The sequence below is a fragment of the Peromyscus californicus genome, unplaced genomic scaffold (assembly GCF_007827085.1).
Source record: "Peromyscus californicus insignis strain IS unplaced genomic scaffold, ASM782708v3 Scaffold_9__1_contigs__length_137607984, whole genome shotgun sequence".
NCBI classification, from domain to species: domain Eukaryota; kingdom Metazoa; phylum Chordata; class Mammalia; order Rodentia; family Cricetidae; genus Peromyscus; species Peromyscus californicus.
This window is the reverse complement of record NW_026294617.1, coordinates 16,721,960-16,738,937: the sequence shown is the minus strand read 5'-3', so window position 1 is coordinate 16,738,937 and position 16,978 is coordinate 16,721,960. Positions and strand designations below refer to the sequence as shown.

At 42.6% G+C, this 16,978-nt stretch overlaps 1 protein-coding gene across 11 annotated transcripts in view; it reads left to right on the top strand.

Moving 5' to 3' along the window:
• The first annotated feature begins 323 nt into the window (after positions 1-323).
• Positions 324-16,978, top strand: part of LOC128105057 (zinc finger protein 431-like) — a 28,201-nt gene continuing 11,546 nt past the window's right edge. For 3 of the 11 annotated variants that reach the window (XM_052729889.1, XM_052729883.1, XM_052729887.1), the window contains exon 1: positions 326-592. Coding sequence is in view for 2 of the 11 variants with exons in the window: in XM_052729881.1 (XP_052585841.1) it covers positions 590-640 (51 nt within the window). In the remaining 9 variants the exon portion in view is untranslated. The other 8 variants (XM_052729884.1, XM_052729888.1, XM_052729886.1 and 5 more) reach the window with 7 other exon arrangements.

The following is a 16,978-nucleotide window of genomic DNA, read 5'->3' as shown; positions in this document are numbered from 1 at the left end:
GGGCAGGAGCGGGGTGGGGGGAGAGTTCCTTCTCTAAAACTAGGAATATGCTCGGGAGAGCTGGTAAAAGTCTGGGACCAGGGCCTTTGGGAAGGATTTGTTTCAGATCCTGAGAACCATCTCTTTCCACACCTGGGGCTGTGGTAATCAGTCCCAGCCACTGTGGCCTTTTTTTTTTTTTTTTGTAATGTTCTAGAGATACCTTGTGTTCCTCTTGTGCAATATTGTCTGAGTAGCCTCCTTCTGAAAATGCATACTTTCTTTTAAAACTGAACCCATTGGTTTATATTAACTAGAGACTTGCTGTGGAATTTGGCTCAAATCTCCAGCCAATCTGGGATAGGTTTGTGCTTCAGGTGGAAGCCAGGGCTGGGAACCACTGGACTGTTTCCCTTCAGCTTACCCGGTCCTGTCACTCAGGCCTCACTAGCCAATCAGGGAGTCGAGCGGACTCACCAGTCAGATGGGAGTGTTCTTCCTCCTGGCGCTTGGCTTCTGGTTCAGCTCTTATGATGAGGAAGTAGGAAGTTGGTCTCTTGTGCTGTGCCCCGTGGGCTCTGCTGTGGGTTGAGTACTTGGCAGCTGCGCCATGGTGAGCAAGGGGCTTCTGTTCCCAGACCGGGAGGAGTGGCCGGCCATGGTGAGCGAGGGGCTGCTTTCCCCAGACTGGGAGGAGCGGCCGGCTGAGCCGGAGCCGGGTGGTGGGTCCTCCCGAGGAAGGGTGGGAGCCAGTGGCCAGACGCAGAATTCAGCGTGATCCTGCCTGGTCCTGTGCGGCCCTGCGAGTCCCACATGTTCCTTCCTGGTCCTGTGTGTCACGCGTGTATTCCTTTTTGATCCTGCGTGTCCTACGTGGCCCTTGCAACTCCTTGGGCTGGGGCTGAATCCTCAGAATAACTTCTCTCTGTGGGCTGTGTTTGTGCAGAGCATTGGGAACAAGACTTACAAATATCCTTGTTGTTGATGTCCCTGTGAAATGCTGGGGCCTGTAATGCTTGTATTGTCACTATGGAAGGCAGATTTGCCAAACTCAGAAAGTCCTGGTCTCTGTAGAATCTTTAAGCAGTTCTGCATTTTCAACATTTAGGTTTAGGATCCATCTGTAGTTAATTTTGTGGAGCTGGTAAAGGACATCTGTGTAGAGTAGCACTCCACTGCTAAACTGTGATGTAGAAGAGTAGAATTGATGGTAATAGAATTGATGGTAAAACGGTTTACCCATTCTTAGGAGACATTAAGTCACAAAGTAGAATTAAGCTAAGGGAGGGCTGTCTCTCAGATATCCCTAAGATATGTAGTATGCTAACCGTGCCTTTTAGAGATTAGTATGATAAGATGTAAATACTTGTTCCCCAGCACTAACCAGCCATTGAGGAACATTCCCATAACAAAAGAGAAAATGCTAATTTACAACCAGCCAAAAGGGTCCCCCAATTCCCTGGCCCCTGTCAAAGAACCGGCCTCTAACAGGATGCTCACAGGGTCACAACCAACATTAAGTCCTGGCTTGCTGCCATCATAGCCTAGAACAGCTGCATTTCCAGTCGTTTTGAAAAGTGTTTTTGAGTCAAATTCTCTGATGTAGATTGAGGAGGACTTGAATCCTGTCTGTATCCCCACAGGGTATTCCTCTTGCTATTGTCCTGACCAAGCACCATGAATTCTTCTTTTTTTTTTTTTTTTTTGCTTCTCAAGACAGAGTTTCTCTGTGTAGCTTTGTGCCTTTCCTAGAACTCCCTCTGTAGTCCAGGCAGGCCTCAAACTCACAGAGATCCATCCGCCTGCATCTGTCTCCCGAGTGCTGGGATTAAAGGTGTGCGCCACCACTGCCCAGCTAGCACCATGAATTCTTGTATTGCAGGTCTGTAGCACCACAGAGTTCTAAAGTAACCACTTTGAGTCACATAGTGGACTGCCTATTGCAGTGACAGGGAAGTATTTGTATGTGGATCATGGTATCTCCCTTCAGACCAGAAGAGGAGGAGGAACAGTGTCCTGTGTACACCGCAGGGGGAAACAGACTAGGCAATAGCTAGATCATGGGCTGGAGTTTAAGGCAGTGAGCTGCAGAGGTCTTCATCATAAAAAGGACTGGCTGGGCAGGGGGAGTGACTTTCTGTGTAATTTAACTCCTGGTATTATTCCTACCATGTAAATGAAGACAGATAGAATTGGTGGGTGTACAATTTAGGGAGGGTAACTTGAAGTACTGAGTCTTCAGTTTCCAGTTAGGGAACTCTCCTGTACAGATATGTGCAATCCTAGTTGACACAGTTAAGTCAGCTCAGAGGTTTGAGACACAGGCTTTAACTCCATGTGTTAGCTTATAGCACTCAGCAGCTGACACTTTACATGGGAAAGTCATGCAATGTCTTACGAATGGCATTCTCTCTAGCAGGGAAGTGCCTACTCTGTTGCAAAGTCAGTACTGCTAAGTGTTCTTCCAATTATTTCTATCATTTTAAAAAGTCAATTAGTGGTATCATTTTTTAAATTTCACTTTCTTTAAATGTATTATAGCTCTAATCTCCATTTGTTTCTGTTTTCCAATGTTTCCTAACCATTAAGAATTTCTTTCCAATTTTTCTTAGGTGCTATTTATTTATTTATATACCTTTATAGAGCAATGGTTCTCAACATGAAGGGTAAAGGCTCCCTTTAACAGCAGTAGCCTTAGACCATTGGAATATACAGATGTTTTTATTATAATTTATAACAGTAGCAAAATTTTAGTTATGAAGTAGCAGTGAAAATAATTTTATAGTTGGGTTCACCACCTCATAAAAGACTGTATTAAAGTATGACAGAATTAGGAAAGTTGGGAACCACTGGTTTAGAACAATGTTTCCTGTAGCTCAAGTTTGTCTCATACTACATAATTGAGAATTGCTTTGAACACCAAATCCTGCCTCTGCTGCCCAGTGCTGGGAAGACAGTCCTGCAAATCCTTCCAGGATGGGCTTTGATTGGTCAGTGAGATGGAAAATAGACCAGTGAATGAGTACCCTCAACCTCTCTAAATTTCATTGTGAAATTACAGATGAAGTGGGACCTGTGTAAGAGTTGAGTTCACTGATCCACAGTAAAGCAGGTGTAGTCACAGCACAGAAAGGATTGGCAAGAAGGAGGTGAAAGCTTTCCTGCTGTGACAGGAGTTGACAGTAGCAATGAGTAGTGAGGTCATCGATTTTAGACATTCCATAAATGTCCTGACTGACCATTTCTTTGCTTTACAGACCAGACAATCAAGAATCTGGATAAAGAACTGAATTTTTGTGAAACAAAATTACATTAGTTACACCAGTTCAACCTAAATAGAAGAACTGGGTAAAATGGTATGGCCCTGCCTAACATGACTCTTTTCCAGGTTTAAGATGTACAGCCTGGGAGAAATGCATGAGTGGTGCTTAGTGTGCTCTAGTACACATCCCTAGTCTCTGGAGCACATGGCCATAAAGCCTGTTTCAACTTTCCAACATAATTTTATGGGATTATTATTTCCTCATTTCCACTATCTCTTTCCTGGCTCCAAGCCCTCCCATAGACCCTTCATTGTGTTCTGTTTCTGCTTTAATAACAGTTACTGTTTGAATGTGACCTGTGTTTGGCTTCAGGACCCCCCCAGCACTGAAGCAAAGGGTTGGCTTCACTGGGCATTGAGTGTGTAATGGAATGTGCATGCAAAGGACCCAGTATCTTGAAAGAGGAATAGGAAGTGCTGTAGAAAATGGAATATTCTCTAAATTACAAGTTTCTCAGACTAGATACCTGTCCAACCCTAGTGTGGAAGGGCAGACCTGGGAAGGCTTGTGCTGTTTGAGTCATTGGTTCTCTGCTCACCCAGTAGGGTAGCTGCTAATGTCCTGAGGTCCAACTGGGTGGTCCTAACTAATGAGGAGCTTTGGGAGACTTAGTCATCAGTATCACCAGTGGGAGGTAATTTCCAAGTTCTCTTTGGGATTCTCCTCTGCTTCTGCTATAGGAAGCTCTAAGGAGTGCCATAGCTATGCCATGGTCAGTGTGGGGGGTCACTGTCCAGGAAGAGCAGGTTGGCTGAGCTGTCAGAGTCTGAACTGCTGGGACTGGGATAGACCATGAGCCAGAGTGTGTTTCTGTTGGTCCCTGTAGTAACCTGAGCAGTGGCCCTTGGCTTCTGAGCCTTACTGATCCAGGGAGTGTGTATTCCCTGGGGATGCGAAGGCTCTGCCACCCTGGCGTGGGAGGTTATGATGCTTGTTATATTACTGTCCAGTGTGTACACATAGGCTTTGCTTCTGTGACAGTGGGAATCTGGGAAGACAGATTGGAAAACTGAAGGTCTGGTTTCTACAAGTTCTAGACGTTACATTTCCCTTTCGTGTTTGTCTTGTAAATGTTACAGACAGTTTAGAAAATGGTAGAAAGGGAGTGATGGGGATCATCCTTCAGCAATACATGATTAGAATGCTTTTAGCTTTCTGTTACTGCCAGCCACTATGGTGTGATTCAGTGAAGGTCAGTTCCAGGGGACAAAAGGAATTTCTGATCTGCAGAGGTATCTCAGTTTGCATGGTTTTGGGCAGGTGGATAGGGCAGATGCCACATCTTGTGACATTATGTGGTTGGAATCAGACATTAAATTATTCTTCTACAGTGTTTTCTGTGTGGGCATCATTGGGGCTGGGTTTGCCTGAAAACACAAGGGACCATGAAGGCTGCAGAGCTATAGTGGGATCTGCAGGAGATCACCTCCCTTTGCAGAGAGAGTTCCAGAATGTGAGCCTCTCTTAGAGAAATATCAGTAGCTAGAGGGTCAGAAACAACAGTTTAAGGGTCACTTTGAGTTGAAAGTCGTGAAATCTGTGTTTATTTAATTTCTATACACATAGAGTCATAGGTAGCTGCCTGCCTTTTATCTTGCCTTAAAAGCATTGGACTATAGGCATGCACTGTTGCAACTGACTTTATAATGCAGAAGTAAAGGGATAGTTGCAAGATGAGTACTTTATCTCTTAACCCACTTTCTTAGTCCTGATGTTTATTAAGAAGATTTTTTGGAGTGATCTTTTGGATAATGTGGTCTTGTGAGGGAGAGCCACACTTAAGAATTGACACAAAGCCATGTATACAGTTCTGTTGATTTTGTAAATTCCATTTCAGTAGGTCCTTAGGGAGTCAGTCTCTCTCTCTCTCTCTCTCTCTCTCTCTCTCTTTCTCTCCCCCCCCCCCCCCCGTCTCTCAGTCTCTCTGCTTCTGTCTCTCCTCTTTGATAACAAGATCATTTGGAGAGACACAGTCTCATGTTCTAACCCTGTCTGACCTCGAACTCACTATGTAGTAGATAGGCTAGACCTGGAACTCACAGACATCCACCTGCCTCTGCCTCATATGACCACACCTGGCTTAAAAGAGATGTTTATCATGGATTTAGCACAGATATTATTAGAAAGAAAGGACTTTTGGATAGTGTAGTCTTGTGAGGGAGAGCCACACTTAAGAATTGACACAAAGCCATGTTTACAGTTCTGTTGACTTTGTAAGTTTCATTTCAATGGGTCCTTAGGGAGTCTGTCTCTCACACACTCTTTCTCATTCCCTCTCTGTCTCTTTATATTGTCTCTATCTCTCTGTCTCCTCTTCTCTTTGGTAAGAAGATCATAGCTCAGTTGCTGAGATGGCTTGGGTAAGATTCTGATTTAATAAGGTAAAAGCATGGGTCAGCAGAGTTCTCCAAGATGCCTTACTCTACATGGGGTTCATATTCCTGCCCTGGAGATCCTTAGCAATTTGCTGCTTACATCTGGGAAAGGAATAAGTCCATACTCCTATGTTTTATGTACTTTGTCTTCAAACATGGCTCATTGGTATTTGAGATATCATTAAAAAAAGGAATAGTGTCACTGTCTACACAGGCAGTCTACACAGCAAATTTTATTAATTTTGTGTGATGGCTAATATTGATTTTCAACTTGATAAGAGTCAGTCAAGGGACACTCTTCCAGTCACACCTCTGAGGGCTTATCTAGATCATGTTATTCTCTGAGGTGTGCTTATGAGAGATTATCTTATATATTAAGTTCATTGAGATGAGAAGACTCTTCTGCCTTCTAGAAATGATAGCACCATTCCATTCCATAGATTTGGTACTGAATTATGTAATAATGACCGACATTCATCACTGTCTGCTTCCTGACTATGGATACAGTGGAATCAATCACCATGGTTACTTCTTTTTATTGACTTTTAAAATTTTATATTTTGAATGTCCACATGTTCACTCCATGACACCCATTAAAGTTGAGTAAGAAGTCACCAAAGCCAGACATGGTGTCCAACCCTGTGATCACAAAACTTAGGAGGCAGAGGCTGGAGTTTGAGGGTTTCAACAACATCCAAGGGCTAAGTGTACAGTGGGGTATGGAGGCAGGCCCCCAGGAACAGACAAGTCTATGGTGGGCTCAGGAAACTGTCCCTTGCTATCTTCTGCAGACCTGAACAAGACTGTGGGCCTCTGGATAATCTCACCTCCAATGCTTAAGGTGTCTTTTTCCATAAGGCATGTGAACCCCAAGGTTGAAGCTGTGGGAGATGTAAGTTCCAATTGCCTTAAAATTCAGGCTCACAACATTTCTAGGGTGACAGGGTCTCAGGATGTGAGTGTAGAGGATGGGGAGAAGACTTCGCCAGGCTGCTGATTGGATAGGGTTAATATCTTTCTGTTCTTCCCCTGCTCACATTTCTGTGTCCTTGTCACTTGACTGAGGGCAAGCCAAGCTGATTTGAGGTACAAACAGTAACTGCAAGGCTGGGAATAGGAACACTTCCCAGGCTCCATCAGTGCACCATCTCCAGGAGGTCAGGACTAGATGGACCAGACAGTAGAGATTCCAGGGAACTGATACTGGGACTCAGAGAACTGAAGCACTTCCAGTGCCCTAGGGATGATCAGGTCCTCTCCTGTCTCCTCCTGTCCTTTCCCATCTCCTTCACGTCTCCTCCTGTCTGCTGTGTTATTCTTTACCCCTTTGTATCCCCTCAAATTCAGTAAGCTGTCAGGTAAAAAGTAGAATCCACATACAGTAGACCAAAGGAATAGATACTACCTTTGCTTGATATCTGGGCAGAGCCCAGACAGTTTGGTAATTTGCTGGGATTCTTCTGCCTCGGTATCTTGCCTGCCAATCCAAGACTGAAGGGCTCATGAAGAGCTGATGACACTGGAACAGATTTGAAACACCTGCGGAGAGGCCCTGAGAGGTCAGTGAGTCCAGTGGACACCTGAAGGGGTGGTAGGTTCCTGGACTGTAGGATGACCAAGGAGAGCTGCAGTTGCGGAGTAGAACTGGGATGGTAGGCAAGCTGTGTGTGCTAGTGATGGCAGAGCCTGAAACATGGAGCTTCCGCAGTCTCTGAGAGCCCAGAATATCATTAGAGTCTCAGAACTTGTACAGTGTGATACAGGAAGCTGCTAGGTTTTGGTTTCCTTAAATGTGATTGATTATTTGCTATTCTCCTGTTCTCCCCTTTTTGAAAACAGTGGGCTCTTACTCTTTTTTTTCACAGAATATACATTTATGTGTCTGTAGACTTAATAAATGTTGAAAATTTTCAACACTTTGGGATTTAAGAAGGTGAGAGTGTTTTACATTATTAACATCATGATACTTTGGGGACCATGGCAGGAAAGGTCCTGTTTGATAGGGATGTACCATAAAATTATGAATCAAGTGAATGTTTTCCCCCAAAGTTACTTTGAGTCAGGTTATTTTATCAGTTTAATAGAAATAAGACTTCTTCACCACCCTGTTTGGTGTTCAAAATGAAAAGAACCTGGATATGAATTCATGGACATCTGCAAGGCCTCTTACTGAAACACACTTTCAACATGCAGGTTTGATTCCTCTTCTGTGTCACTAATGTACATTCCCTTACTGCTCTCTATTACACTGTCGTCAGCCCTGCAACCATATACAACCAACAAAAACAGACTCAGCAGGTTACCTTCACGTATTTCAGCATACATACTCATACATACTTGACAAGGAAGAAGTTGGGAGGGAAACATTAGAAAAGGGATGGAGTGAAGAGAGAACAAGGGGAAAGTGATGCTGTATCTTTTAATTAAAATGTATGGAAATAAAATTGAAATAATAGAAGGGGCTAGAGAGATTACTCAGTAGATAAGATCACTGGATGTTGTTTCAGAGGATCCAAATTCTATTCCTAGAACCCACATGGTAGCTAACTATTTGCTGTAACTCCAGGCCCAGGGATATCTTGCTCCCTTCTGGCCTTTGTAGGTTCTGTGCAAAGCCACATGCAGGCAAAATACTCATATAACTAACATTTTTTAAAAAGTTAGGAAAAGGAAATAATGGAATTGTCTATAGCAATGTCACAGTCCTGAGACAGACAGCAGCCAGGGCTTGTTAAAATGAACTCCTAGTCAAAATGATCCTGTGTGGAAGCAGCTGTGGCCTTCTTCTGAACTTGCCTGCTCAGAGGCAAAGGAAGCCTTGTTCTTAGGTTACAGTAGCTCAGCAGAGCCATCCAACTAAGAGCAGTGACCACAGTGCTGATAGGTGACTTTTCCTTTGTGTTTTCTGTATTTATATTCTCTCTCCATTGTCAGTGTGAGAACAGCAGAACTCTATATAATGTTTACAGACTCCCCACGTAAAATACCCATGCTTCTGTTGCTTAGGCAAAGCATTGCTTTGGAAATGACTCCCACATTCTCCTTGCCTCCTTCAGGTAAGAAATCTTTCTCAGATCTTCTGTCTTGCCTCTTGTGACGACTGTTTTTGGTACCTAAAACTGACTAGCACTGGAATTAACTAATGCACAAAGAATTGGGTAAGGATAGCAAAAGCTTTTAGGGGCCTGCCTTAAAGACTTTCTCTCTGAGTCGAAAGGAGACTCTACAACCAGTGGAGGAAAACTAGAAGTGAGGGGAGAGGAATGAATCTACTCACACTGTGCTCTTTCAGTCCATCTTTTTATTGTTCCAAGTAAGCATCATCTCTACAGTGAGGGTACCGGCCTATATACATTTAAAAACAATAGTTCTTTGGCAATGCAAGGAGAGGCTTGAAATTCATACACAGAGCAATAACTGTCAGGTTTCACTTATGACACAAGGTGGGAGTGGCTAGTGAAAGTTTTTTGGTGAGGTCAACTAAGAATTAAATCCACAAATGTAATCTGAGGTGGGAATTCCTGTGCTCAAACTACATTCCTAAATGTGGCTACATATAAGTTAAAAAAATCTATTAATCATGAAAATGATGAATAAGGTAAAACTGTCTTTTCCACCTGCTCTGCTTCCAAAGGGCTCTCATGAGCCATTTTTCCACAGGCAGGGTAAGCATCTTTGGTTACTAGGCAACCTGCCTAAGCAGTAGAGGAAGATGTGCAGCTTTTGGTCTGCTGTAGCACTTTAGCTATAATCAGTTGCTTAAAAGGAACTTCTTAGATCTAAAGATTATACCTATTGCTTAAAGATGCAGAATCAAGATAGAATTAAGCTTAATTTGTACAAGAAACAGAACCTGGCACCTTCCCGTCCCTCTGGCTATGGATGGACAGGTCCTCAGAGGGTTCTTGGGAAAGTTTACTCATCTCCAGGTACTAGCAAATGGCTGATTACCTTTTCCACTATATCTCAGTGTTTACAGGCAATAAATCTCTAAGCTAAAGTCTCGTGTTAATAAACTGAGGTGAAAGTAAGTATAAGGAGTTAAGAGTTTAGGGTTAGTGAGGTTTGTTCAGGATAGTTTTTCTTATCTGCAGGTGAGGTAAAGCCAGAGTACATTTCCATCTATCTAAGGGTTGCAAATCAACAATATGCTCATACTTTGTCCTTGAATGTCTGAGATGTCTCAAAATTTTGCCTGTGTAACTGTTTTCACACATAACTGTGGGAAGTTATCAATATACCCCAAATACATAGGGGAAATTGTGCCCAATAATGATCAATTACACTGCTAGAAGCTCTTGAATTGAATTCCATGGTAGTAACAGATGAGAAAGCTACAATTTCACACAAGAAATTCACTGCAGGAAACAGCCAATACATTGAAAAAGCAATGACTCCAAAGCATCTTGCTTTTAGGCTTTTAACTCCTCTACCAGAACCCCCAGATCTAATGGGTTGGACTTGTCAATGATGGCTGAATCCCCACTTCATATTTTTGTGGGTAAAGCACTTGGGTATACCTGTGAGAGATTATTCTTATTTAAAATTTTGAAATGGGAAGACCCTTCATTAATCTGGATCTTCAAGGTAATTTGATCCACCTTTAATCTTGGCCAGACCTTCTGGTGGTAGCCTATATATATAAAGAATATTGAAGAAGGAAGCTCATTCTCTTTGCCTAGGAAGGTGATTCATTTACTCTCTTTAGAGCCCAATTTTTAGGAATTCCGGTGTATACTGAAGACCATTCGAGACATCCAGCCTCAAGGATTGAAGAAGTACTGAATTCTTCAACTTTTCATTGGTTGACAGCCAATGTTGGACTAGCTAGACCACAGAATGTGAGACATTCTAATAAATTCACGTTCTACCTAAATAGGGAGACTGAATCTATCAGTTCTGTTCAAGCAGAGAACGTTACTAATACTGTTTTGTTTTATTTTCATTTGCCCAGAGGAAGATGTTGTACCTAACAGTAGTGCTCATAAAGGAACTTGTTCCATTTTTCTTTAAGTATTCAACTTATTGTAAAGATTACACTTCATATTGTTGTTAAATTGTCAAGAGATTGAAATGAATTTCAGGAATAAATCTCCTAAAGCAATGGAACCATCATCCAGCCTTCTGATGGAAGAAAGATCTATCTTGTCTGTGATCTGATTCCTGCTTTTCTCTCTTGGTTGTCTAAAGTCCCTATGACAACCAGGTAAAAAGTACCTGAGTTCATCAGACCTCAGTGTGAAGCCATAAAACAGACATTTTATTTTGTGTCCTAAAATCTCTCTGTAATTGTTAATATTCTGGGCATACTTCAACCTGGTGGAGAGGGGAATCACTCCACTCCACATTGTGTAATGGGCTGTGCAAGCTAGCCACATGGTGTCCAGGAGGAAGAAGGGGAAGTGCCTGTGGAGTGCAGGAATATAGCAAGGTCAGCTATTTGAGCCAGGGGCAAGTGCTGTTGTAATGGAAATCTCTGTAGATCTGGAAAAGATCTGTGTCTTGGGTGGAAGGCAGGGCCAGGAACCACTCACTGCACAGAGTCTTTAAGCACACAGTTATCCTAAGGAAGGTGCTCTTGTCACTCAGGCCTCAGTAGCCAATCAGGCCCTCCAGTCTTACCTGCCAGTCAGAGGAGAGTGGTGGTGGGGGTGGGCTTTCCAGGGCCAGGCTGCAGTCTTGTCTTTGTAACAGAGTGTATACCAGTGGTTTTGTGTGCTGCCTGTGCTGTTAGAAGGAGCAGAGGAGGGAGCATGGGTAAGCTGGGAAGTCACAGCATGGTGAGCAAGAGGCTGCTGTCCCTAGGTCAGGAAGAGCAAATGGTGAGCCTCAGAAGCCAGTGTGGCAGTCCTCTCTGGGGTTGGGTGGGAACCTGTAGCCAGATTCCCTGTCCTGTGAGGTACCATGTGGTCCTTGCAACTCCCTGGACCCAGGTGTAGGACTCTGAATAACATTGCTCTGTGGGCTGTCTCTGCTCAGAGCATTGGGAACAGGGAGCTATGTGTAGAAACATCTTTGTAGTGAAGGTCAACATGCTTTTCATGCAGTCATGGAAGGCAGCTCTTAAATTTGTAGAGGCCTAGTTTCTCTAATGATGAATTTGCAAATAATTTTATAGGGATTATAAATGGCATCTCTTTTGTTGAGTAGCACTCCACTATTAAGCTGTGATATAGAAGAGTAGAATTGGTGATATAAAGGATTTACCAATGCTTAGGAGATAGTAAGTCACAGAGAGTAGAATTTAACTAAGGGAGGCTGCCTCTAAAATACCACAAAGATAAGTATATGCTAACCAGGCCTGTTAGAGATTAAGATGCTAGGATACACATTTGTTCACCAGGATTGTCCAGGCATTTGGCTCCAAACTATGACAAAGGAGACACCCTTGATTTTCACTAGGCCCATCCTTATATCAAAGAACAGGCCTCTTAATAAGCTGCTCTAGGGGGCACTACAGGGTCACAACCAACCTTAAGGCCTGGTGTGCAATTAAGTTCTCAATTCTTTTCTTGAGAAAAGCATGGTTCTGACAGATGGACAAGGTGATACCTATTTGAAAAGAAAAATACTATTGTGTTGAATGATGGCCTGATCAATAAGACTTTTCCTCTAGGCCCTCACACAGAGAGAAGGAAGGTGCTCATAGAACCAGAAAAGGCCTGGAGTCTAGGACTTGGGAGCTTTCTTTAAGGACCTCATATATTGAGAATAAAATAGAGCTCTGTAGCTTGAGTTTTCCTGCCTAGCCCACAGTCAGGACAAATCTCTATCACCTGCCAGTCCCACAGCCACTCAGACCTAACCAAGTAAACACAGAGACTTATATTGGTTACAAACTGTATGGCCGTGGCAGGCTTCTTGCTAACTGTTCTTACAGCTTAAATTAATCCATTTCCATTAATCTATACCTTGCCACATGGCTCGTGGCTTACTGGCATCTTCACATGCTGTTTCTCATCGTGGTGGCTGGCAGTGTCTCTCTGACTCAGCCTTCCACTTCTCAGCTTTATTCTCCTTGTCCCGCCTATACTTCCTGCCTAGCCAATGGCCAATCAGTGTTTTATTTATTGACCAATCAGCAACACATTTGCCATACAGAACATCCCACAGCAGAGCTCCTTCTTTAAAACCAGGAATATGCTAGGGAAAGCTGGTAATGATCTGGGCCAGGACCTTTGTGAAGGGGTTGCTTCATATCCTGAGAATACAACTCTTATTACCACAGGGCACTATGGTTATCAATCCCAAGGCCACTATGTGCTTAGTCAGTAATGTTTTTGAGGTACTCTGTGTTCTCTTTATGCAGCATTGTGTGAATTGCCTCCTCCTGAGTTTGCCCCATTGTATGGTAGCTTCTGTTGACTTTATAGAAGTCTCTTATTTTCTTCTATTTCCCACTGGAAGATGCTATTCTCCTTAAGAAGTTTACTTGGCATGAGGCATAACTTGTAAAGACCTCCCTATACCAGCCTTTATTTTTTCTGACTTCTACTTTTCCTACCCTTCTCATCCCCTGGATGAGGAGGTGCCTTCTCATCTCCTGGCACCTCTACCTCAGGACCCTGTCAATGAAGAATGACCTGCTGTTTCATGTTAGTGGTGTACTTAAGAAATAAATCTGGAATTATCTTTGCTGTGTGAGTTTCCCATCTGCCTAAGTGGCTAGACTTGCAATCTCCTAATCCTATTTAAATTGTTCAACGTATAACTGGAGCCTGAACCTAAAGGAAACTTAAGGATGACAGAACATGTGGAATGCAAAATCTGTTCCAGGCTGGCTCCTCATTGAGCATTAGTCAGAAATGGATGCATGCTATCATTAATAAAATTTTTCTTTTTTAATCTCAAGTGTATGGAATGATTTCTCCTTTGGAAGGCATATTAATTCTTGAACAGCTGCACCCCCAGCTATTTAGAATGTTTTTCTGAGAGAAACTCTTCTATATTAATTCAAGTGGCCTTGATTCCAGTACATTGGTCCCCACAGTGTTGACCTTGGTTTCCATCATCAAACATTATAAATTCTTAAATTAAATGACTCTACCACCTCAAAGTTTTAAATTTACCCATTTGTGTCATGTAGTTGACTATCCATTGCAGTCACAGGAAAAGGATTTGCATGTGGAGTATGGCTGATGCCTTCAGAGGAGAATAGGAGGAATAGTTTATTGTGTGCACTTTAGGGGGAAACAGGATTGGCAATCAGCTGCTGGAGTCACCATTATGAAAGAGGACCTGATTGTTTCAGGGTGAGTGATTTAGTATTTTTCCTGCATATTTTAATTCATATCATGAACATAGACCAGATTGGTGGGTGTACAATTTGAGAAAGTTAGTTTGAGCCAGTGAATATTGAATTTCCAATTAGACAACTCTCCTTTGCAGATATGTTCAGTTCTGCTTGACAGAATTATGTCAGCTTAGAAGACTGAGAAATAGACCATTGCCTGTAACTCTGTGTGTCAAGTTACAGATCTCAGTAGCCAACATGTATGTGCACATGGACAAGATCAGTCAGTCGCTTATTAATTGCATTTCCTCAACTAGGGAAGATTCTACTTTTTTTAAAAAAGTCAATATAGCTAATATAGCTAAGTTTTTTATCTTAAAGTACTTTTATCATGCTAAAAGACAATTATTATTTTTAAATTTCATTTTCTTTAAATGCATTTCTTCTGTCAGATGTGACATTGGTGAAGATCTTTTCCCATTCTGTAGTCTGTTCTTTTGTCTTATTGACTGTGTCCTTTGCCCTACAAAAGCTTTCAGGAGGTCCTGTTTATTAATTGTAGAGGGCTGATCTCCAAAATATATAAAGAATTAAAAAACTAGACCTCAAAATGTAGAACAATACAATTAAAAATGTGCTACAGAGCTATAAACAGAGAATTCTCAATAGAACAATCTCAAATGGTTGAAAGACTTTCAAGGAATTACTCAACATCCTTAGTCATCAGGGAAATTCAAATCAAAATGACTCTGAGATACCATATTACACCTGACAGAATGGCTATGATCAAAAATATTGAAGACAGCTAATTTGGAGATGATGTGGAACAAGGGGAACACTCCTCCACTGTTGATGGGAATGCAAACTTGTTCAGCCACTCTGGAAATCAGTATGGTGGTTTCTCAGAAAATTGGGAGTCAGTCTACCTCAACACTCAGCTATACACTCTTAGGCATATACCCAAGGATTATTCAATCATACAACAAGGACACATGCTCAGCTATGTTCATAGCAACATTATTCATAATAACCAGAGCCTGGAAACAGCTTAGATGCCACTCAACCAAACAATGGATTCAGAAAATGTGGCACATATACACAATGGAATACTACTCAGCAGTTAAAAAAAGTGATATCATAAAATATGCAGGCAAGTGGATGGAACTAGAAAAATCATCCTGAGTGAGGTAGCCCAGACCGAGAAGAATAAACATAGTGTGTACTCACTCATAAGTGGATACTAGATGTACAAAGCAAAGGATAACCAGACTACAACCCACAGCTCCAGAGAAGCTAGCTAACAAGGACAACCCTAAGAGGGACACATAGGTAGCCCAGAGATGGAGAAATAGATAAGATCTACATGAGCAAACTGAGGGTGAGGGGACGTTAATGGAGGGCAAGGAATGGGGTATGAGAACATAAGGAAATGGGAGGTTTGAGCTGGAACAGGGACAGAGTGGGAGAGCAAGGAAAGAGATACCATGATAAATGAAGACATCATGGGAATAGGGAGAAACAGAATTCTAGGGAAGTTCCCATGAATCTACAAGGATGATCTCACCTTGGACTACTAGCCATAGTTGAGAGGGTGCCTGAACTGGTCTATTCCAGTAACTAGATTAGTGAATACCCTAACTGTAATCATAGAGCCTTCATCCAGTTACTGATGGAATCAGATGCACAGATCCATGGCCAGGTCCCAGGCCGAGCTCCAGGAGTCCAAACAACAAGAGAGGGATTCTATAAGCAAGGGACATTGAGATCATGATGGGAAAACATGCAGAGCTGCCCGCCAAACTAGTGGACACACCTGAACTGTGAACCAATAGCTGAGGAGCCCCCATGGGACTAGACTGGGTCCTCTGGATATGGAAGACAGTTATTTAGCTTGAACTGTTTGGTGGGCCCCCAGGCAGGGTGATTGGTATTCATCCCTGGTGCATGAGCAGGCTTTTTGGAGCCCAGTGCCTAAGGTGTGACACCTTGGGCAGCCTTTTGCAGAAGGGAGGGCTTTGGACCTGCCTCAACTGAATGTACCAGTCTCTGCTGACTCCCCATTGGAAACCTTGACTTGGAGGATGTGGAAATGGGGCGTTAGTGGGGGGAAGGCTGAGGGAGGAGAGGGTATCTATGGTTGGTATGTAAAATGAATAGAAATTTTCTTAATAAAAATTTGAAAAATAGCACTATGTAGTTTCAGATGACAGTCTGCTGGTGAAGCCAGCAGGATCTTTCAAGAAGACTGTTACTATTAAAGAGAACTCCCTTGCTTTACAGTAGATGCCTATCAGCCCTATGTGTAAGACCCCATCAGCTAAACCTTTAACTTATAGATGGATTGAACAAAGTGATTTCTAGTGCCAGGTTGAAACTTCATACAGAGTCTGCTGCAAATCAGTTTGAAAAATGGCAGGGTCCATCACAACTTAGAAGCCAAATTTGGGAGGAATTACCCATGTTGTACTGGTTCTGGAAACAGGAAAGATGCACAATTTAATGGTCATGATTTCTTCCATGGCATCAGTTTAACACTGTTGTACACTTTTGGTTTTGGCAGAGTCAGAAACTCTGTGTGGAGGCTGTGAGTATTCATTGCATAAAGTTGTGAAGATGAAGCTGGGTTGCATTTTGAGACCATCAGATGTTGAAATACCCAAGCTATGGGACATCTGCCATGGAAAGCTGAATACATGGAGTGGAAGTAGCAAAGGAGAGACATGTATGAAAAGTTGCAGTGTTAAAGCTATCTAAGTCCTTTGAGAATGAAGCCCCATGTATCTGAGACAGAGCAACAGTATTTGGTGTTTGCCCTGCTGAGTTTTAGTCTTGCCTTGGTCCAATCTTGCCTCACTGTGTCCATATTCCTCTACTTCCTTTCTTTATTAAAATTTATTTTCTCTGACACAATACACCTCAAAATACAGTTTCCCCTCCTTCCACTCCTTCTCTGTACCTCTCTCCCCTAAATCCCCTCCTCCTTCATTTCTGTTCACTAGAGGGCAGATCTCCCAAGCATATTAACAAAACATGACACAGCAAGTTATAGTATGATTAGGCACAAATTC